The 22,661-nt window shown below is 43.2% G+C and overlaps 1 protein-coding gene across 1 annotated transcript in view; it reads left to right on the top strand.

The window, feature by feature from the left end:
- Positions 1-22,661, top strand: part of LOC139273243 (GDNF-inducible zinc finger protein 1-like) — a 66,782-nt gene that overhangs the window by 16,619 nt on the left and 27,502 nt on the right. The window contains exon 2 of the mRNA XM_070889885.1: positions 13,624-14,970. Coding sequence (XP_070745986.1) covers positions 13,625-14,970 — 1,346 coding nt within the window. The 5' untranslated portion in view covers position 13,624. The remainder of the gene's footprint in view (positions 1-13,623; positions 14,971-22,661) is intronic.

Below are 22,661 nucleotides of genomic sequence, written 5' to 3'. Positions count from 1 at the left end.
CTCAACAACTTTCTGTGGTAGAGAATTCCACAGGTTCACCACTCTCTGGGTAAAGAAGTTTCTCCTCATCTCGGTCCTAAATGGCTTACCCCTTATCCTTAGACTATGACCCCTGGTTCTGGACTTCCCCAACATTGGGAACATTCTTCCTACATCTAACCTGTCTAAACCCGTCAGAATTTTAAACATTTCCATGAGATTCCCTCTCATTCTTCGGAACTCCAGTGAATACAAGCCCAGTTGATCCAGTCTTTCTTGATATGTCAGTCCCGCCATCCCGGGAATCAGTCTGGTGAACCTTCGCTGCACTCCCTCAATAGCAAGAATGTCCTTCCTCAAGTTAGGAGACCAAAACTGTACACAATAGTCCAGGTGTGGCCTCACCAAGGCCCTGTGCAACTGTAGCAACACCTCCCTGCCCCTGTACTCAAATCCCCTCGCTATGAAGGCCAACATGCCATTTGCTTTCTTAACCACCTGCTGTACCTGCATGCCAACCTTCAGTGACTGATGTACCATGACACCCAGGTCTCGTTGCACCTCCCCTTTTCCTAATCTGTCACCATTCAGATAATAGTCTGTCTCTCTGTTTTTACCACCAAAGTGGATAACCTCACATTTATCCACATTATACTTCATCTGCCATGCATTTGCCCACTCACCTAACCTATCCAAGTCACTCTGCAGCCTCATAGCATCCTCCTCGCAGCTCACACTGCCACCCAACTTAGTGTCATCCACAAATTTGGAGATACTACATTTAATCCCCAAATCATTAATGTACAATGTAAACAGCTGGGGCCCCAGCACAGAACCTTGCGGTACCCCACTCGTCACTGCCTGTCATTCTGAAAAGTACCCATTTACTCCTACTCTTTGCTTCCTGTCTGCCAACCAGTTCTCAATCCACGTCAGCACACTACCCCCAATCCCATGTGCTTTAACTTTGCACATTAATCTCTTGTGTGGGACCTTGTCAAAAGCCTTCTGGAAGTCCAAATACATCACATCAATTGGTTCCCCCTTGTCCACTCTACTGGAAACATCCTCAAAAAATTCCAGAAGATTTGTCAAGCATGATTTCCCTTTCACAAATCCATGCTGACTTGGACCTATCATGTTACCTCTTTCCAAATGCGCTGCTATGGCATCCTTAATAATTGATTCCATCAATTTACCCACTACCAATTTCAGGCTGACCGGTCTATAAATTCCTGTTTTCTATCTCCCTCCTTTTTTAAAAAGTGGGGTTACATTGGCTACCCTCCACTCCATAGGAACTGATCCAGAGTCAATGGAATGTTGGAAAATGACTGTCAATGCATCTGCTATTTCCAAGGCCACCTCCTTAAGTACTCTGCGATGCAGTCCATCAAGTTCTGGGGATTTATCGGCCTTCAATCCCATCAATTTCCCGACTAATAAGGATTTCCCTCAGTTCCTCCTTATTAGACCCTCTGACCCCTTTTATATCCGGAAGGTTGTTTGTGTCCTCCTTAGTGAATACCGAACCAAAGTACTTGTTCAATTGGTCTGCCATTTCTTTGTTCCCAGTTATGACTTCCCCTGATTCTGACTGCGGGGGACCTACGTTTGTCTTTACTAACCGTTTTCTCTTTACATATCTATAGAAGCTTTTGCAGTCCATCTTAATGTTCCCTGCAAGCTTCCTCTCGTACTCTATTTTCCCTGCCCTAATCAAACCCTTTGTCCTCCTCTGCTGAGTTCTAAATTTCTCCCAGTCCCCGGGTTCGCTGCTATTTCTGGCCAATTTGTATGCCACTTCCTTGGCATTAATACTATCCCTGATTTCCCTTGATAGCCATGGTTGAGCCGTCTTCCCTTTTTTATTTTTACGCCAGTCAGGGATGTTGAATTGTTGTAGTTCATCCATGTGGTCTTTAAATGTCTGCCATTGCCCATCCACTGTCAACCCCTTAAGTATCATTCGCCAATCTATCCGAGCCAATTCACGCCTCATACCTTCAAAGTTACCCTTCTTTAAGTTCTGGACCATGGTTTCTGAATTAACTGTTTCATTCTCCATCCTAATGTAAAATTCCACCATATTATGGTCACTCTTCCCCAAGGGGCCTCGCACAATAAGATTGCTAATTAATCCTCTCATTACACAACACCCAGTCTAAGATGGCCTCCCCCCTACTTGGTTCCCTGACATATTGGTCTAGAAAACCATCCCTTATGCACTCCAGGAAATCCTCCTCCACCGTATTGTTTCCAGTTTGGTTAGCCCAATCTATATGCATATTAAAGTCACCCATGATAACTGCTGCACCTTTATTGCATGCACCCCTAATTTCCTGTTTGATGCCCTCCCCAACATCACTACTACTGTTTGGAGGTCTGTACACAACTCCCACTAACATTTTCTGCCCCTTGGTACTCCGTAGCTCCACCCATACCGATTCCACATCATCCAAGCTAATGTCTTTCCTTACAATTGCATTAATTTCCTCTTTAACTAGCAACGCCACCCCACCTCCTTTTCCTTGCTCCTTGCTCTACAGCCAATCCTGTATCCATGCTAATATATTACACCCAATCCCGTAACCTTTTATGTGGCACCTGTCAAATGCCTTCTGGAAGTCTAAATACACCCCATCCACTGATTCCCCTTTATCCACCTATTCGTTACATCCTCAAAGAATTCCAGCAAATTTGTCAAACGTGACTTCCCCTTCATAAATCCATGCTAGCTTTGCCTGACCGAATTATGCTTTTCCAAATGTCCTGCTACTGCTTCTTTAATAATGGACTCCAGTATTTTCCCAATCACAGATGTTGGGCTAACTGGTCTATAGTTTCCTGCTTTTTGTCTGCCTCCTTTTTTAAATAGGGGCATTACATTTGCGATTTTCCAATCTGCTGGGACCTCCCCAGAATCCAGGGAATTTTGGTAAATTATAACCAATTCATCCACTATCGCTGCCGCTATTTTTCTCAAGACCCTAGGATGCAAGCCATCAGGTCCAGGGGATTTAACCGCCTTTACTCCCATTACTAGGCAGTGACTTCTGTATTATCTGGGGGAGACATTCAACATCGCTGCGCTTATTTTTTGAGCATTAAATCAATGTTGGGATTAATTTCGGGCACAGCCTTCTGTGCCCAATTGCCTGCAGAAGTGCAGTGATTGCCAAGTTAGCTGTGCAGGGCAGCTGCCTGAAATGGTGTTATGTGCCTTGCAATGCAAATCAGGGTCTCAATACCTGTTGAAATTGGTTATCAAATCAGCAGAGCTTGCAGCCACATGTTCTGCTCAGTTGTTCCAGGTCTTCAGCAGCCTAACCAGTGGCTCTTAAAGGGCTCATCCTCATTCCACAAAAATATTGCGGGCTGCTGCTGGTCGCTCAAAAGAAAAGTAAGAAAGCTTTTCAGTAGTTTCATTTCTATGGAGAGAGGAGCAGCAGAAATTTTGCTACCTGTGTACGAGCACAGCTACCTCTTGTAGGTGTGTCTCTAAATGTGTAGGCATCTCGTATACTCTGTTTAATAAATGCATTACTTGCTACTATCTCCCAAAATTGGTTCACCTTGCTGTCTCTCAAAAGCCTCCAAAAAGTCATCTCATCGATCATGTGTCTGCTCTGGCTCAGAGGTAGCACTCTTGCCTCTGAGTCAGAAAGTTGTGGATCCCACTCCAGAGGCTTGAGTACAAAAGGCTAATACTCCAGTGCAGTATTGAGGGAGTGCTACACTGTAGATCTGATGTCTTTCAGATGAGACGTTGGATAAAGACCCCGTGTGCCCTCTCAGGTGGACGTAAAAGATTCCATGGCACTATTTCGAAGAAAAACTGGCGATCTCTCGCTGTAATTACCGCTCAACCAGCATCACCAACAGATTATCTACTCATTATCACATTGCTGTTTGTGAGACCTTGTGCACAAATTAGCTGCCACGTTTCCTATATGACAACAGTGACTACAGGTACAACGTCTCAAATCCGACTGTCGGAAAATCAGAATTGTCCGAAAGCTGGACATTTTTGAGAAAATCCCATTTGATATTCAGTAAAATAAAATCTGGAATTATTGTCCAAAAAATGGCTATGGTTGTATCAAAGAGCAAGTTATTATTTAAATGGAGAAAGATTGCAAAATGCTGCAGTACAGCGGGACCTGGGGGTACTTGTGTATGAAACACAAAAGGTTAGTATGCAGGTACAGCAAGTGATAGAAACATAGAAAATAGGTGCAGGAGTAGGCCATTCAGCCCTTCTAGCCTGCACCGCCATTCAATGAGTTCATGGCTGAACATGCAACTTCAGTACCCCCTTCCTGCTTTCTCGCCATACCCCTTGATCCCCCGAGTAGTAAGGACTTCATCTAACTCCCTTTTGAATATACTTAGTGAATTGGCCTCAACTACTTTCTGTGGTAGAGAATTCCACAGGTTCACCACTCTCTGAGTGAAGAAGTTTCTCCTCATCTCGGTCCTAAATGGCTTACCCCTTATCCTTAGACTGTGACCCCTGGTTCTGGACTTCCCCAACATTGGGAACATTCTTCCTACATCTAACCTGTCTAAACCCGTCAGAATTTTAAACGTTTCTATGAGGTCCCCTCTCATTCTTCTGAACTCCAGTGGATACAAGCCCAGTTGATCTTTCTTGATAGGTCAGTCCCGCCATCCCGGGAATCAGTCTGGTGAATCTTCACTGCACTCCCTCAATAGCAAGAATGTCCTTCCTCAAGTTAGGAGACCAAAACTGTACACAATACTCCAGGTGTGGCCTCACCAAGGCCCTGTACAACTGTAGCAACACCTCCCTGCCCCTGTACTCAAATCCCCTCGCTATGAAGGCCAACATACCATTTGCTTTCTTAACCGCCTGCTGTACCTGCATGCCAACCTTCAATGACTGATGTACCATGACACCCAGGTCTCATTGCACCTCCCCTTTTCCTAATCTGTCACCATTCAGATAATAGTCTGTCTCTCTGTTTTTACCACCAAAGTGGATAACCTTACATTTATCCACATTATACTTCATCTGCCATGCATTTGCCCACTCACCTAACCTATCCAAGTCACTCTGCAGCCTCATAGCATCCTCCTCGCAGCTCACACTGCCACCCAACTTAGTGTCATCCGCAAATTTGGAGATACTACATTTAATCCCCTCATCTAAATCATTAATGTACAATGTAAACAGCTGGGGCCCCAGCACAGAACCTTGCGGTACCCCACTAGTCACTGCCTGCCATTCTGAAAAGTACCCATTTACTCCTACTCTTTGCTTCCTGTCTGCCAACCAGTTCTCAATCCACATCAGCACACTACCCCCAATCCCATGTACTTTAACTTTGCACATTAATCTCTTGTGTGGGACCTTGTCGAAAGCCTTCTGAAAGTCCAAATATACCACATCAACTGGTTCTCCTTTGTCCACTTTATTGGAAACATCCTCGAAAAATTCCAGAAGATTTGTCAAGCATGATTTCCCTTTCACAAATCCATGCTGACTTGGACCTATCATGTCACCATTTTCCAAATGCGCTGCTATGACATCCTTAATAATTGATTCCATCATTTTACCCACTACCGATGTCAGGCTGACTGGTCTATAATTCCCTGTTTTCTCTCTCCCTCCTTTTTTAAAAAGTGGGGTTACATCGGCTACCCTCCACTCGATAGGAACTGATCCAGAGTCAATGGAATGTTGGAAAGTGACTGTCAATGCATCCGCTATTTCCAAGGCCACCTCCTTAAGTACTCTGGGATGCAGTCCATCAGGCCCTGGGGATTTATCGGCCTTCAATCCCATCAATTTCCCCAACACAATTTCCCGACTAATAAAGATTTCCCTCAGTTCCTCCTCCTTACTAGACCCTCTGACACCTTTTATATCCGGAAGGTTGTTGGTGTTCTCCTTAGTGAATACCGAACCAAAGTACTTGTTCAATTGGTCTGCCATTTCTTTGTTCCCCGTTATGACTTCCCCTGATTCTGACTGCAGGGGACCTACGTTTGTCTTTACTAACCTTTTTCTCTTTACATATCTATAGAAACTTTTGCAATCCGTCTTAATGTTCCCTGCAAGCTTCTCGTACTCCATTTTCCCTGCCCTAATCAAACCCTTTGTCCTCCTCTGCTGAGTTCTAAATTTCTCCCAGTCCCCGGGTTCGCTGCTATTTCTGGCCAATTTGTATGCCACTTCCTTGGCTTTAATACTATCCCTGATTTCCCTTGATAGCCACGGTTGAGCCACCTTCCCTTTTTTATTTTTACGCCAGACAGGAATGTACAATTGTTGTAGTTCATCCATGCGGTCTCTAAATGTCTGCCATTGCCCATCCACTGTCAACCCCTTAAGTAGCATTCGCCAATCTATCCTAGCCAATTCACGCCTCATACCTTCAAAGTTACCCTTCTTTAAGTTCTGGACCATGGTCTCTGAATTAACTGTTTCATTCTCCATCCTAATGCAGAATTACACCATATTATGGTCACTCTTCCCCAAGGGGCCTCGCACAATGAGATTGCTAATTAATCCTCTCTCATTACACAACACCCAGTCTAAGATGGCCTCCCCCCTAGTTGGTTCCTCGACATATTGGTCTAGAAAACCATCCCTTATGCACTCCAGGAAATCCTCCTCCACCGTATTGCTTCCAGTTTGGCTAGCCCAATCTATGTGCATATTAAAGTCACCCATTATAACTGCTGCACCTTTATTGCATGCACCCCTAATTTCCTGTTTGATGCCCTCCCCAACATCACTACAACTGTTTGGAGGTCTGTACACAACTCCCACTAACGTTTTTTGCCCTTTGGTGTTCTGCAGCTCTACCCATAGAGATTCCACATCATCCAAGCTAATGTCTTTCCTAACTATTGCATTAATCTCCTCTTTAACCAGCAATGCTACCCCACCTCCTTTTCCTTTTATTCTATCCTTCCTGAATGTTGAATACCCCTGGATGTTGAGTTCCCAGCCCTGATCATCCTGGAGCCACGTCTCCGTAATCCCAATTACATCATATTTGTTAACATCTATTTGCAGTTAATTCATCCACCTTATTGCGGATACTCCTTGCAGTAAGACACAAAGCCTTCAGGCTTGTTTTTTTAACACCCTTTGTCCTTTTAGAATTTTGCTGTACAGTGGCCCTTTTTGTTCTTTGCCTTGGGTTTCTCTGCCCTCCACTTTTCCTCATCTCCTTTCTGTCTTTTGCTTTTGTCTCCCTCTGTCTCCCCGCATTGGTTCCCATCCCCCTGCCATATTAGTTTAACTCCTCCCCAACAGCACTAGCAAACACTCCCCCTAGGACATTGGTTCCGGTCCTGCCCAGGTGCAGACCGTCCGGTTTGTACTGGTCCCACCTCCCCCAGAACCGGTTCCAATGCCCCAGGAATTTGAATCCCTCCCTGCTGCACCACTGCTCAAGCCACGTATTCATCTGCGCTATCCTGCGATTCCTACTCTGACTAGCACGTGGCACTGGTAGCAATCCCGAGATTACTACTTTTGAGGTCCTACTTTTTAATTTAGCTCCTTGCTCCTTAAATTCGTTTCGTAGGACCTCATCCCTTTTTTTAACCAATGTCGTTGGTACCAATGTGCACCACGACAACTGGCTGTTCTCCCTCCCTTTTCAGAATGTCCTGCACCCGCTCTGAGACATCCTTGACCCTTGCACCAGGGAGGCAACATACCATCCTGGAGTCTCGGTTGCGGCCGCAGAAACGCCTATCTATTCCCCTCACCATTGAATCCCCTATCACTATCGCTCTCCCACTCTTTTTCCTGCCCTCTGCAGCAGAGCCAGTCACGGTGCCATGAACTTGGCTGCTGCTGCTGCTCTCCCCTGATGAGTCATCCCCCCCAACAGTACTCAAAGAGGTGTATCTGTTTTGCAGGGGGATGACCACAGGGGACCCCTGCACTACCTTCCTTGTACTACTCTTCCTGCTGGTCTTCCATTCCCTATCTGGCTGTGGACCGTTCTCCTGCGGTAAGACCAACTCGCTACACGTGCTACTCACGTCATTCTCAGCATCGTGGATGCTCCAGAGTGAATCCACCCTCAGCTCCAACTCCGCAACGCGGACCGTCAGGAGCTCGCGGCGGATACACTTCCCGCACACGTAGTCGTCAGGGACACCGGAAGTGTCCCTGAGTTCCCACATGGTACAGGAGGAGCATAACACACTCCTGCCATGACTTAACCCTTAGATACACTTAAATTGGCAACACAATGTTAAAAGTTACTGACTAATATAAAAAAGAAAAACTACTCACCAATCACTTACTCCCTAGGCTGTGACGTCACCTTTCTGTTTCTTTCTACTTCTTTTTTGCCTTCTCCCTGTAGCTGCACCGGCTAGCCTTTTGTAGGCCTCTGCTGATCCCCGGACTCACGCCTCAGCGACCACGAACTCCCGCTGCCTCTCGCGGCCTTTTGTAGGCCTCTGCTGATCCCCGGACTCACGCCTAAGCGACCACGAACTCAGGAAGGCAAATGGAATCCTGGCCTTTATTGCAAAGGGGATGGAGTATAAAAGCAGGGAAGTCTTGCTACAGTTGTGCAGGGCATTGGTGAGGCCACACCTGGAATACTGCGTGCAGTTTTGGTTTCCATATTTATGAAAGGATATACTTGCTTTGGAGGCAGTTCCGAGAAGGTTCACAAGGTTGATTCCAGAGATGAGGGGGTTGACTTATGAGGAAAGGTTGAGTAGATTGGGCCTCTGCTCATTGGAATTCAGAATGAGAGGTGATCTCATTGAAACGTATAAGATTATGAGGGGGCTTGACAAGGTGGATGCAGAGAGGATGTTTCTGCTGATGGAGACTAGAACTAAGGGCATAATCTTAGAATAAGGGGCCGCCCATTTAAAACTGAGATGAGTAGAAATTTATTTTGAGGGTTGTGGATCTGTGGAATTCGCTGCCTCAGAGAGCTGTGAAACTGGGACATTGAATAAATTTAAGACAGAAATAGACAGTTTCTTAAACGATAAGGGGTTATGGAGAGCAGGCAGGGAAGTGGACCTGAGTTCATGATCGGATCAGCCATGATCGTATTAAATTGTGGAGCAGGCTCGAGGGGCCGTATGGCCTTCTGCTCCTATTTCTTATGTTCTTGTATTTTAAATGGCGTGCGTTCGGTCAAAGCCTTGCCGAATGATCCTCGACCAGACCTGACCCATGCCACCATTATTAGTACTTTGTCTCGGTGGCATACATAAGAATATAAGAAATAGGAGCAGGAGTAGGTCACCTTCCCCTCGAGCCTACTCCACCATTCAATAAGATCATGGCTGATCTGATCATGGACTCAGCTCCACTTCCCTGCCGACTCTCCATAACCCTTTATTCCCTTATCACACAAAAATCTGTCTATCTCCGCCTTAAATATATTCAATGACCCAGCCTCCATAGCTCTCTGGGGCATAGAGCCATAGATTTACAACCCTCTGAGAGAAGAAATTCCTCCTCATCTCGGTTTTAAATGGGCTGCTCCTTATTCTGAGACTATGTCCCCTTGTTTTAGTTTCCCCTATGAGTGGAAATATCCTCTCTGCATCCAATTTGTCAAACATGATTCCCTTTCATAAAACCATGGTGATACTGCTTAATTGAATTATGCTTTTCCAAATGTCCCATTACTGCTTCCTTAATAATGGACTCCAGCATTTTCCCAACAACAGATGTTAGGCTAACTGGTCTATAGTTTCCTGCTTTTTGTCTGCCTCCTTTTTTAAATAGGGGCGTGACATTTGCGGTTTTCCAATCCGCTGGGATCACCCCAGAATGCAGGGAATTTTGGTAGATCGCAACCAGTGCATCCACTATCTCCGCCGCCACTTCTTTTAAGACCCTAGGTTGTGAGCCATAAGGTCCAGGGGACTTGTACACCTTTTCGTCCCATTATTTTACCGAGTAGTACTACTTTAGTGATAGTGATTGTATTGTTCCTCCATCCCTATAGTCCCTTGATTCCACTATTGGGATGTTTTTAGTGCCTTCTACCATGAAGACCGATACAAAATACTTGTTCAACGTCTCTGCCATTTCCCTGTTCTCCATTATTAATTCCCCAGTCTCATCCTCTTGGGGACCAACATTTACTTCAGCCACTCATTTCCTTTTTATGTACCTGTAGAAACTCTTACTATCGTTTTATATTTCGTGCTAGTTTACTTTCATAGGGGTCAAGTTTCGGGCTGCGCCTAAGCGCCGCGAGCCACGCCTGATTTCCGCGCTCAAAACCGCGCCGAAAACTTAACTCGGTATTCTCCACTCCCTCAGGTCGATCCAGGCCCTCGGCGCAGCGCAGCGCAAGCTGTGGGGGGAGGAGCCAGGTCCCTGCGCTGAAAACCGTGTCGGGACCTCTGCACATGCGCGCTACAGTGGGCGCGCATGTGCAGCTCCAGGTGCCCGAAACTGTGGGAGGGGCCCGAAGCACACCGTCCCTAGCCCTGGCCGAATGGGCTCACTGGGGCGGCGATCAGACTGCATCTCCCTCCTCCAGCTCCTGCTCTGGCTGTGGCTCCAGCTTCCTCTCCTGTTCAGCTCACGCTCCCTCTGGCTCTCTCACCATCCCTCCTTTCCCCCCCCCCCCCAGCTCGCACTCCGCTGCCCGCTCCCCTCCCCGGCTCCGCTCCCTCTTCCTTTGGCGGGCCCCGCCTTAAGTCTTCGGCCCGGCTTTTTCATGTCGGCTGGGCCCGTTCAGCCTCCTCCCTCTCCTCTTCGCGCCCCCCCCCCCTCCTTCCCTCTTCCCCCCCCCCCCTTCCCTCTCCTCCCCCTCCCTCTCCTCTCCCCCACCCCCCCCCCCCTCGCTGTCAGAAACACATAGACAATGACAGAGAGAGACACACTGTGGGGGGTCGGGGGGGGGGGGTGCTCCCGGTGCTGCAGTCGGTGAGTAGAAACTTAATTTTTTATTGATTGATTTTTAAAATTTTTTAATTTTTTTTGATTGGTTGATTTATTGATTTATTTATCATTTATTATTGATGGCTCTTTATTTATAAAAATGATGTGTTTCATGTTTATAAATTTCCCTTTCTCTTCCCCCCCCCCGCCCCCCCATCTCGCTTCCCTACGCCTGATTTGTAACCTATGCCTGATTTTCCAAGTGTAGGCAAGGTTTTTCTGAGCGTACAAAAATCTACACTTACTCCATTCTAAGTTAGTTTGGAGTAAGTTTTCGCTGCCTAAACTTTCAAAACAGACGTAAGTGACCGGACACGCCCCCTTTTGAAAAGAAAATCTGTTCCAAAATGAAACTGTTCTAACTGACTAGAACTGGAGCAAACTAAATGCTGAGAATTGCAATTTCTAAGATACTCCATTCTAAACCAGTTGCTCCAAAAAAATAGGAGCAACTCAGGCCGAAACTTGACCCCAATAATCTATCTTCCCTCTCTTTATCATCTTTTGAGTCGTTCTTTGCTGGCTTTTAAAAGTTTCCCAATCCTCTGGCCTCCCACTAGTCTTGGCCACATTCTATGCCCTTGTTTTCAATTTGATACCATCCCTTATTTCCTTAGTTAGCCACGGATGGTTATCTCTTCTCTTTATTGGGATATATATTTGTTGCGAGTTATGAATTATCTCGTTAAATGTCTGCCACTGCTCATTAACCATCCCATACTTTAATCTATTTTCCCAGTCCATTTTAGCCAACTCTGCTTTCATACCTTTGTCGTCTCCTTTATTTAAGCTTAGGGCACTGGTTTGAGATCCAACTTTCTTACCTTCCAACTGAATTTGAAATTCAACGATGCGATGGTCACTCATTCCGAGAGGATCCTTTACTAGGAGATCATTTATTAATCCTGTCTCATTACACAGTACCAGATCTAAGATCGCCTGCTCCCTGGTTAGTTCTGCAATGTACTGTTCAAGGAAACTATCCTGAATACTCTCAATGAACTCTTTCTCAAGGCTGCCCTGGCCAATTTGCTTTGTCCAATCAATATGAAGGTTAAAATTGCCCATGATTATTGCCGTTCCTTTTTTACAAGCCTCCATTATTTCTTGATTTGTACTCCGTCCAACAGTGTAGCTACTGTTAGGGGGTCTATGAACTGACTACACCCACCAGCGACTTTTCCCCCTTATGTACGCTCTTCGGATGCTCTGGTGTTTATCATGAATTTGCTTGACCGAAATTCAGAAAAAAAACGGCACGGTCTCGGTCCCGAGATTGCCGGATTTGAGACGTTGTACCTGTACACTTCAAAAGTACTTAATTGGATGTAAAGCGCTTTGGGATGTCCTGAGGTTATGAAAGATGTTAGATAAATGCAAGTCTGTCTTTAGTTTTTCTTCTTCCAAGTTCCTCCTTTTTAGCTGATCATTGTTGACCTTTCCCCTTGTAAAACACTCATTAAGACATTCCTTTTATGTAAAGAATGCTTTTTAAATGCATGTTGCTGTGTAGGTCCCCTGCAGCATTTTCTTACATTTTATCCTCTGATCTTGCATGTGCTTGCATGGCAAGTAGTGATGATCGCAAACCACTTATCAGACACTGCAGCTCAGTGTGCAAAGGTGAGAAAAGACTTGTCTGTTGGATCTTGCATCCATCTAGTTCTCACAGTTTACATTAAATCAAACCATTGGGGCAGCAATAGATTATAAATATCATGGCGTAGTGATACTTTCTGTACATGTTTTAATCTTATGTTTTCAGTATTCAGGGGAGGCAAGATTATTGGAAAAAGTACTTTTTCCTGCAATATACATCTCTGTTTAACATCTGATTGCAATCCAATTTTTTAATTCTTTCATCCTCGTCGGCACCTTCGTGCCCTGAAATTTTGTCCCTCTTTTTTTTCTTGAAATACAACAAACTAAAGCTCTTTGTACATTGGTCAAGTGAGTATTCTTCTTGTGAGTATGGACAGCAAGTACCAGCCCAACCTGATGTCCATATGCATATGCTTTCCAGCAGCAGTCACTGGATAGTGAATCGGAGCTGGAATCCCAGCTGTTTTATTTTCCTTTTCTAGCACAGGGAAACTGAGGCTATTTGGAATGGTTCAACGCTACCACATTTGAGATCAACTAATTCAGCACATTTTCAGATTGGGGTCTCCAGATCCTATGGGATTCACGAGGATCCTATGGATACTTAAAGGAATTCTTGCCTTATAAGCATGTTATTTTGTTGCTTTGTACTATGTTTAGGAAGTTAGGACAGCCACTTCAAAGTTTGGAAATCTCTGGACTATCAATAAAGTAAAAGTTAGCTTTTTCTCCTAAAGGAAGTGATGATGGGAAGATCATGGTGCCTGTCACTCTGAGCTCTATTGGCTAGTTATAGAACATCATGGATGGAATCTGGGAACCGGTCTCCAGGTGGCTTCTCAGCTAAGGATTGAACAAAAAATGTGATTATCATAGAAGAAAGAAATGGGGGGAAGAAAATAGTATTAGACTTTTGATCCAAGTTCACTATGAACACTAAGTTCTGGACCTTGGAAGTGGAATTATTGACCCTTGGATAAAGAATTCACTTTAAAATTATGTTATTTGTCCCTTTGTTTAACAGTAAAGTCATTGATAGGATGTAATAGTAACATATTTAAATGACCTATGTTTTATTTCATTTTTATATTTTCCTCTTTCTATTCCAAAAGGATGGATCCATACAGAGTTACCATGGAATCAAGGGCTGCTGCTTCAAATCTTCTAAGTGCACTGCATGCTTTCTATCAATTTGGCCATCTGTGTGATGTGACTGTCCATACAGAGCACCTTGGGGTTCAAGAAGAGTTTGCTGCTCACAGAGCAGTGCTGGCTGCCTCTAGCAATTACTTCAGAGAAATATTCCTAAGGGACGAGCTGTCTGAGAAAAAGAAAACCACAGTCACCTTGCAGGATATTTACACTGAGGATTTTACCTCCTTTTTAGAGTTTGTATACACAGCAAAAATGGAGATTGAGCCCCAGAAAGTATATCGAATGCAGGAGGTTGCTGAAAGATTAGAATGTAAGGATCTTGTGGAAGCCTGTGAGCATCTGAAGGTGAAATTATCCACGCAAAGCCCAGATGTGAAGGGACAAGTTTGCCAAGAGTACCAACCTGCTAGTAAATCTGAAAGTGATTGGAAGAAGGCACACTCACAGCATCTGGATAGCCAGGAGATGGAGAGTTCATCCAGGATTGTTGCTGCACCAATGAAAAACAGACTTTGGGACAAAGTACCAAAAAAGAAAACCTTTGAAACTAGCCAGCCACAGTTAGAACACTGCACACAACAGGGAAGTGTAAAAGAAGTCACTGAGTCAATCACTGTCATTGATTCTAGCACAGGAATGGTTAAGTCGACTACCTATACCACAGAAGAGGTGAACACGGAAGATACTGATGCTGTTGATGAGTTTAGTCAAAAATCTGAATGTAAAACTGATCCAATAATCCAGGAAGATTCCCCAGAAACACGAATTGTCATCAAGAAATTGCACTGTCTGGAAGATGAAGATGGAATGCATGATGAGCCTGAAGGCTCAGATAGTAACGAGCTGAAAAAAATGACTCGGAGTGCTTCCAAACGCATGCCTCAGAGTTACACATGTGACAAATGTCACCAGACTTTTCAATTTTTGAAACCATATCAAACTCACATGAGTGCTGAACATGATATTACCATTGTGGTAAAATACAGCTGCAATATGTGTTCTCAGCTCTTTTCCAATCATCAGAACCTAAGGCAGCACAAACTGACCGTTCATAATAATGAACGTCCCTTTGCATGTTCATTGTGCGACAAGCGATTTAAGCGCCAAAAGGACATCAATGACCACATTAGGAGAGTGCATGAGAAGAAAAGAACTCCACAGACATGTCCTTACTGTGACAAAATTATTAGTTCAAAATGTGGACTGACAGTTCACATCAGAACACACACAGGAGAAAAGCCATATAAATGCCAATATTGTCCAGCAAGCTTTGCTCAGCGGTCTGCTTACAACACTCACGTAAGGTATTACCAATCCGTGTATATATTACTGTTTGACTTTCTGAACTGATCTGTTTTTATTCTACAAAAGCACCAGTACTGTTTTTTTAAAGGAAGTTGGAATCAAGAATAGTATTAAATAGTGTTCCTAATCCTACCAGAGAAAAATATATAGCAACTAGTAATAAACCAAAAAACCATGTCCGCAGTTTAAAATTCAGAATTCTCCTGAAATCTGTACAGTTGAGATCCTATATATATCCTTTGTGTAGGATCCATCCAGTTAGTGTTTGATCAGGTTGATGATAGTGTTTGAAATAGCTCTGATATATCAGTCCAAGTCCGGTACATTTATCAACAGATTCTAGATTGTGAGGGCAAGCCTACCTCATGAATGAGAATAAATGTTGTGTGTCCTCTGAAAAAAATGTAACAATATGATACTATGGCCCCAAGTTTCCACATGATTTGCTCCTGATTTTTAGGAGCAACTGGTGGAGAACGGAGTATCTTAGAAATTGGAATTCTCCACATTTAAGTTTTCTGCAGTTCGAGTCAGGTAGAACAGTTTCACTTTTGAACAGAATTTTTTTTTCAAAAGGGGGCGTGTCCGGCCACTGACGCCTGATTTGAAAGTTTCCACAGTGAAAACGTACTCCAAACTAACTTAGAATGGAGCAAGTGAAGATTTTTGTACGCTTGAAAAAACCTTGTCTACACATTAAAAAATCAGGCGCAGGTTACAAATTAGGCGTCGGGAACGAGGTGGGGGGGGAAGGGAAGTCATTAAATTCTACAATCAATCCTTAGTTATACTGATACAAATATTATACAAATAAATCCAACCTGAATAAAAATTTATAAGCAAAGAAAAGATTAAATAAACCATGTTCCTACCTGTGTGAAAGTGCTTCAGGCAAACCTTTCAGGCAGCGGTGTGGTGTCGGTCCCGACGGGAGGGGCAGGCAGGCAGCAAGCAGCCTTCCAGTTGAGCTGCAGGCCTTTCAGGCAGCGGTGTGGCGTCGGTCCCGACGGGAGGGGCAGGCAGGCAGCAAGCAGCAAGCAGCCTTCCAGTTGAGCTGCAGGCCTTTCACGCAGCGGTGTGGCGTCGGTCCCGACGGGAGGGGCAGGCACTTTCAAAAATGGCCAAGTGCCAATGTTTACTTCAGACTGCGCATGCGCGAACGCTCCAATGCGCACGCGCAGGGTTGCCAGCACCAAAAAAACTCATTTAAATTGTACCCGCCCCCTCCTACTTACAAAATCGGCGCGAGTGGTAGGCTCTGCCCTCTGCCCCAAGCAGACATCGAGCTGCAAGGAACTCGAATAGCGCATTTTTTTTCAGGCGCCGTTTTCGGCGCGAAAAACAGGCGCCCAGCTCGGAGGGGCGCCTGTTTCGCCGCGTGTGGAAACTTGGGGCCTCTATCTCAGGAAACCAATTACAGGTACCTATTCATCGTTGAGTCTGCTACTGCATATTCTTTTTGTTTATTATGGTATCAGAAAGAAAATCTCATTTCAATAATTTGCAACAAAGCAGCTAGAATATCTGTGACCACGCTGAGGAAGAAGCTCTCTAGCAGCAAATGTGTTCAGGTTTGAACTGAGCTTTCAGAGCTGTCTGTTGAATTCCCAGTCTAGTTCCAGTAAACAAAGCAATGCTGTTTGACCCTTTGAATACTGAATGGTAATTGTAGCACATCTTAAAATGTAATTGTTTTTATCCTGTAACCTCTGCAGAAGCAATTTTCAGTGTGTTTATAAAGTTGAATGTTAGGGAATGCATGGAACTTTAGATAATTTCTTTAAATTATTTTTTGTTCAGAATTGCAATTGTCAGTGAGGCTAAGGAAACTTTTTCAAATCTCAATAATACCACATCAATCATGTAGTGTTCTGATTTTGTGATATTTGTTACAAAGTAAAAGGCAAACATTGCAAGAATGACAATTCCCCCCCCCCCCACCCCCATCCCCTCCCCCCCAATTCCATTGAATTTTCAAAATGAGACGGTTGCTTTAAAGGCAATATTTTTACATCAGTGATAGTTTAGTCTGCCAATATTTAAAATTAAAATAGGGCGAAATTGGAGGACAAAAAAATGAGTGCACTAAGTAAGGAAAGCAAACTGTTCACGCTTTTAGTGGCACAAGCCCCAAAACTGATTGGGCCTGATCTTGCTGCAGCGGGGCATCTCGCGGCGTGCGGCATTAAACCTTTTCCCGCAACCTTCCACTCAAAGTTTTTGCTCTCTAACTTGCTGGAAGTGCAAGCTGATAATGGCGTGGTGAGGGCGATGGGGCATCTGGGACCTTCATTACCCTTGGGACCAACAGATTTAACCAAGAGATTTAAGGATTGAGAAAGAAACAGAGGAACCACGGAGAAGGAGGGTGAATTAGAGTCAAGTCGGGTACAGAAAGAGAAATAAAGAGAGGGAAAGTAAGATTAGATTACGAGAGAGGGAGAAAAGAGACAAATGAAAAAAAAAGAAATTTTTTTAAATCTCTTAACAATTGACTACATGAAGGAATGAAATTGAACAATTTAAAGCGTTTCCTTTCTGGGCCAAAGAGGTTCATTGGAATTGCATTAACAATTGTCACATTATTAAAAACATACTTTATGCTCTTAATTACCAAACTTAACTTTCTGTGGCAAGTTTAATGACCAACTTGCGCACAAATTCAACAAGTTCTTAAAAATAACGGAGGCTAAGGGTGAGATGTCATTTGTGTGAATCAAACGGCAGAAGAGCGCAAAGGGATTTGCAACTCATGGTATATCTCTTAATCCCCTGGATTTACTGGCAGATTTGCACATCAATAATGGTGTGAGTCGTTAACACGCCATTATTTTTCTAGCAAGATCCAGCCCATTGTGTGAAGGTGTTTTACACTTGCCTTGGGTTTTGGGAGAGCGGCACTATACCCCCTCTGTTGAGTGCTCACCTACAACTATAATCTATTATGTGCCTCCGCTCTCCTTTAGCACCATTGGAGGTCGATTTGGTAAACAGACCTGGCAGTTTTCTGAATCTGCCTCCTCCAATGGTTCTACAGGAGAGTGGAAGCATATTTTCTTTCCACGAAATCTTTTATTTAAAAAAAAATCAAGCACAGACTGGTAAGAGGCAGTAAGGTGCATCATATATACTTCTGTCTTTATTTCATTACATAAACATGCTGAGCCAGCTAAGCATGTTTAGAAGGCCAAGGATGGAGATTGTAATTGCGGCTACAGATCTGGAAATGCAGGAAAAAGAATCTTGGGGTGGGAGGAGTCCTCCACTGCTGTCAATTGAATGAAGGCAGGTAAGTTTACATTGGGTAGTGCTGTTGACTACACTGGACCTGTGTGTTATGGACAGATGGCACTATAATACCTGGTGTAAAAACACCTTAAAGCCTGTCAGCGAGCATTGGAAATGTCTTGACATTTCTCTATCCATCAGGCCTGGTACTGCAACTTTAGAAATACCTGCCTTACTAAGGGTTAATAGTAATGTTGTTTTGGACAGGAAAGGACCATGCCCATTTAGTCTATCCTTCCAAGCCTCCCATTAGGTTCCATACTGTGATTCAAGAACCAATAGTGCTGAATCCAGTTAACGGACAGGAATGCTTAGCTATATACTAAAACATGTGCTTTCTTGACAGCCTGCAAGCATTGTACCAGCAGTTTAATTGACTATCCACCAAAATTTGAAGCTCTCTTTCCTGCTCTGTTAACTCAAGTACATTTCCATTTAATATGTACTCCACATTGTCATTTTGGTTACTGTAAAAAATTTGATCTCATCCGCAGACAGACATCTTGGGCAATATTCTGTCCCCCAAGTCAGCTTGATACTGTAACGGTATTCTAGAAAGATGAGATTATATGGACGGAAAAGCCTTCATATGAACCTATCTTATGAATTTACTAGATTGCTTCACTGATTATAAAACAGCGTGTTTTAGACAAAGCAGTTCCTAGACTCAATCTAGTGTGGAAGAAAAAAAAGTCTTGTCATTTTTGGTCGTTTCCAAGTTAAGTAATTTAGTAATGGGGCTTAATTTAAGTATCCATAGCTACAAAGTGTATGATTTATTAATTATACAGTAAAGCCAGACTGAGAGATGTATGTTTATAGAAGCCAAATCAACTATAATTGTATCTAGCAGTCTACAGACACTGCTCCGGTTGTAGATTCTATATATATTTTGTAAACCCAATGAAACCAGGCAAACTGCTGCCAGTAGAAGCTCACATTTGTTCCTCCAAACGGTATGTCGTATCAAGGAGAGGTAACATGTGCGAACCACTAGGATATTTTGTAACTAACTTGATAAAAGTGAAAATCATTATCTCAGATATATTTCATTTTTGCTCTGGAAAATTTAGCTCATTAGCAGTTCTCCCATTGAGTTACTCATGGTTGGTCTGGGATCTGCAGCACGGTTATAATGTATATCTGATATAGGGACTGGCCAGGGTAAGGCTACTGATCTGCTGTTTCCTTTGGAGAAATGGTGGAAATAGGTCCTGACTCCTGAAGTCAAATACTGTTGGAAGTTTTTCTAGTTTGACAGCTGCTTTAATCCTCCTTATTATCTGAATAATCTTTTCAGATGATCTCAAATTCAGAAAATTAGCAGGAAATAACTGGGTTTCTATATAAAACTGTCCATCACACCTCTTAAAGCAGGGCTTTGTCCTGTAGTGTTGTGCGTCTATAGGTTACTTAACTGCTGTTAACCGTTCGGTGTTGGACCAGTCACAGGTTGTACTGTCATTTTGAGACTGTGTACTGTTGATTTTTGCAATAAAATAATAACGTAACAAGCTTCATATTGCAAGTGATGAGTAAGAATGTTAAATTTTGTGTTACTTTATGAACTGAGAAGCTGATAATATATATCAATAGATTAGTTGTTAGGCATAAAAATAGGAAATGCTGGAAATGCTCAGCAGCTCGGGCAGCATCTGTGGAGAAACAGTTAACGTTTCAGGTCGACGACGTTTCGTCCGAACTGCCTAACCTGCTGAATAGTTCCAGCATTTTCTGTTTTTATTTCAGATTTCCAGCATCCGCTGTTTGCTTTTGTATTAGTTGTTAGGCATACTATCTTATTAATAGCAGAGTCTGGAACACTTTACATTAAAGCTTATAAATAACCATTTTAAAATCCAGAAATGTACTCATAAAAATTGAAAACAAAGGACCTTATTTAAAAAAACACATTTTCCTAATTTAGCAAGAAAAGCTATTAAGTACTGTACTAATCATATCAGGAAAATGAGGCTTCGTTTTTTTTTTAAACCATATGTTAGGTTATCATATAATTGGGCTTGACTATTCTGTTGGGACTTTAATGTTGGAAGCAGTGATAGGATACCAGGAGCTGGTCTTATTTATCAAAGTATATGTCCATAATTTATCCTATAAAGAGAATTACGTTTTATTTTGAGCTGATTAATCACAGCTGCATTGGACACCTAAATCAATGACTGATCTAGATGGATAACAGAGGAGACGGAATGCTTTCAGAATGTGCTGCAGAATAATTGCTAAGATAGCAGTTTCCAACCGAGAGTTTGTCTCATTAAAACACTCTTACCATTTGCCTAATCTACGAATCCTATGCAGCTCTACTCTATTTCTACTCAACTCTATTTCAAAATCACATCTCCAAAATTGCAACTTTTTTTTCCAGATTCTTCTGAAACCGGTGAGGGGGAAGTTAATAAGAAATAAGGAGGGAATATAGGTTTACATTGGATCAAAGCGGAAAGCATATATAGTCAGAATTGCACAGTAGGAAAAATTAAAAGATGTAAATCAATAAGGGTATAATATGCTGCAATTAAAAAGTACTTTATTAAAATAGACCACTGATCCATTAGACATATAACTCCTTTAAAATCTAACATCCGTCTGGCAGAAACAGTGCCTTCAGTTATAAAATTATTTTTGGAAATACTAATCTTACAAATGAAAGCAACATTTAATATTGATTGAAGTGTTAGATTTATTTAAAGGAGTTTCATGGACTTCTGTAACTTTACAGAGAGAGTGCTGTGTAGTAACTTCATAAACTACAACAGCTAACTTAAGCTCCATTTATAGGAATAACCAAAGATTCGACACGTGAAACCTGACCTCCATTTGCCATTATAAACTATATAAGTTATGAGTTCTGAATCAGAAATAACATAAACTAGACATGATTTGGAAGCAATTTTCAGGCTTCTTTGCTCGTGCTGTGCCACTGTTTTCATGAGCCCTAACTTCCAAATCAGCTGCCATATTCTTTCTCTTAATTATTTTTTAAAATAAGATATTTTATTTTCCTTACCTATTTTCATAGTCTCCTAATGGCACACAACTTCCCAGGGTTAATAGGGCAGATTGGCAACCAGCTTCTAAACATAGAAACACAGAAAATAGGTGCAGGAGCAGGCCATTCGACCCTTCAAGTCTGCACTGCCATTCAATATGATCATGCAACTTCAGTACCCCACTCCCGCCTTCTCTCCATACCCATGATCCCCTTAGCTGTAAGGACCACACCTAACTCCCTCTTGAATATATCCAACGAACTGGACTCAACAACTTTCTGTGGTAGAGAATGCCACAGGTTCACCACTCTCTGGGTGAAGAAGTTTCTCCTCATCTCTGTCCTAAATGGCTTACCCCTTATCCTTAGACTGTGACCCCTGGTTCTGGACTTCCCCAACATCGGGAACATTCTTCCTGCATCTAACCTGTCCAGTCCCGTCATAATTTTATATGTTTCTATGAGATCCCCTTTCATCTTTCTAAATTCCAGTGAGTATAAGCCTAGCTGATCCAGTCTTTCTTCATATGTCAGTCCTGCCATCCTCGGAATTAGTCTGGTGAACGTTCGCTGCACTCCCTCAATTGCAAGCACATCCTTCCTCAGATTAGGAGACCAAAACTGCACACAATACGCAAGGTGTGGTCTCACCAAGGCCCTGTACAACTGCAGTAAAACCTCCCTGCTCCTATACTCAAATCCTATCGCTATGAAGACCAACATGCCATTTGCTTTCTTTACTGCCTGCTTACTTGCATGCCTATCCTCAGTGACTGATGTACCATGACACCCAGGTCTCGTTGCACCTCCCTTTTTACTAATCTGTCACCATTCAGATAATCTGCCTTCCTGTTTTTGCCACCAAAGTGGATAACCTCATATTTATCCACATTATACTGCATCTGCCATGCATTTGCCCATTCACCTAACCTGTCCAAATCACCCTGCAGCCTCTTAGCATCCTCCTCACAGCTCTCACTACTACCCAGCTCAGTATCATCTGCAAATTTGGGAGATATTACATTCAATTCCCTCGTCTAAATCATTAATGTATATTGTAAATAGCTGGGGTCCCAGCACTGAACACTGCGGCACTCCACTAGTCACTGCCTGCCATTCTGAAAAGGACCCGTTTATTCCCACACTTTACTTCCTGTCTGCTAACCAGTTCTCTATCCACATCAATACATTACCCCCATGTGCCTTAATTTTGCACACTAATCTCTTGTGTGGGACCTTATCAAAAGCCTTTTGAAAGTCCAAATACACCACATCCACTCGTTCTCCCTAGTCCACTCTACTAGTTACATCCTCAAAAAATTCTAGCAGATTTGTCAAGCATGATTTCCCTTCCATAAATCCATGCTGACTTGGACCGATCCTGTCACTGCT

The sequence above is a fragment of the Pristiophorus japonicus genome, chromosome 9 (genome assembly GCF_044704955.1).
Source record: "Pristiophorus japonicus isolate sPriJap1 chromosome 9, sPriJap1.hap1, whole genome shotgun sequence".
NCBI classification, from domain to species: Eukaryota; Metazoa; Chordata; class Chondrichthyes; family Pristiophoridae; genus Pristiophorus; species Pristiophorus japonicus.
Note: the sequence above shows the minus strand (reverse complement) of the source record. Positions and strands in the feature narration are given on the sequence as shown.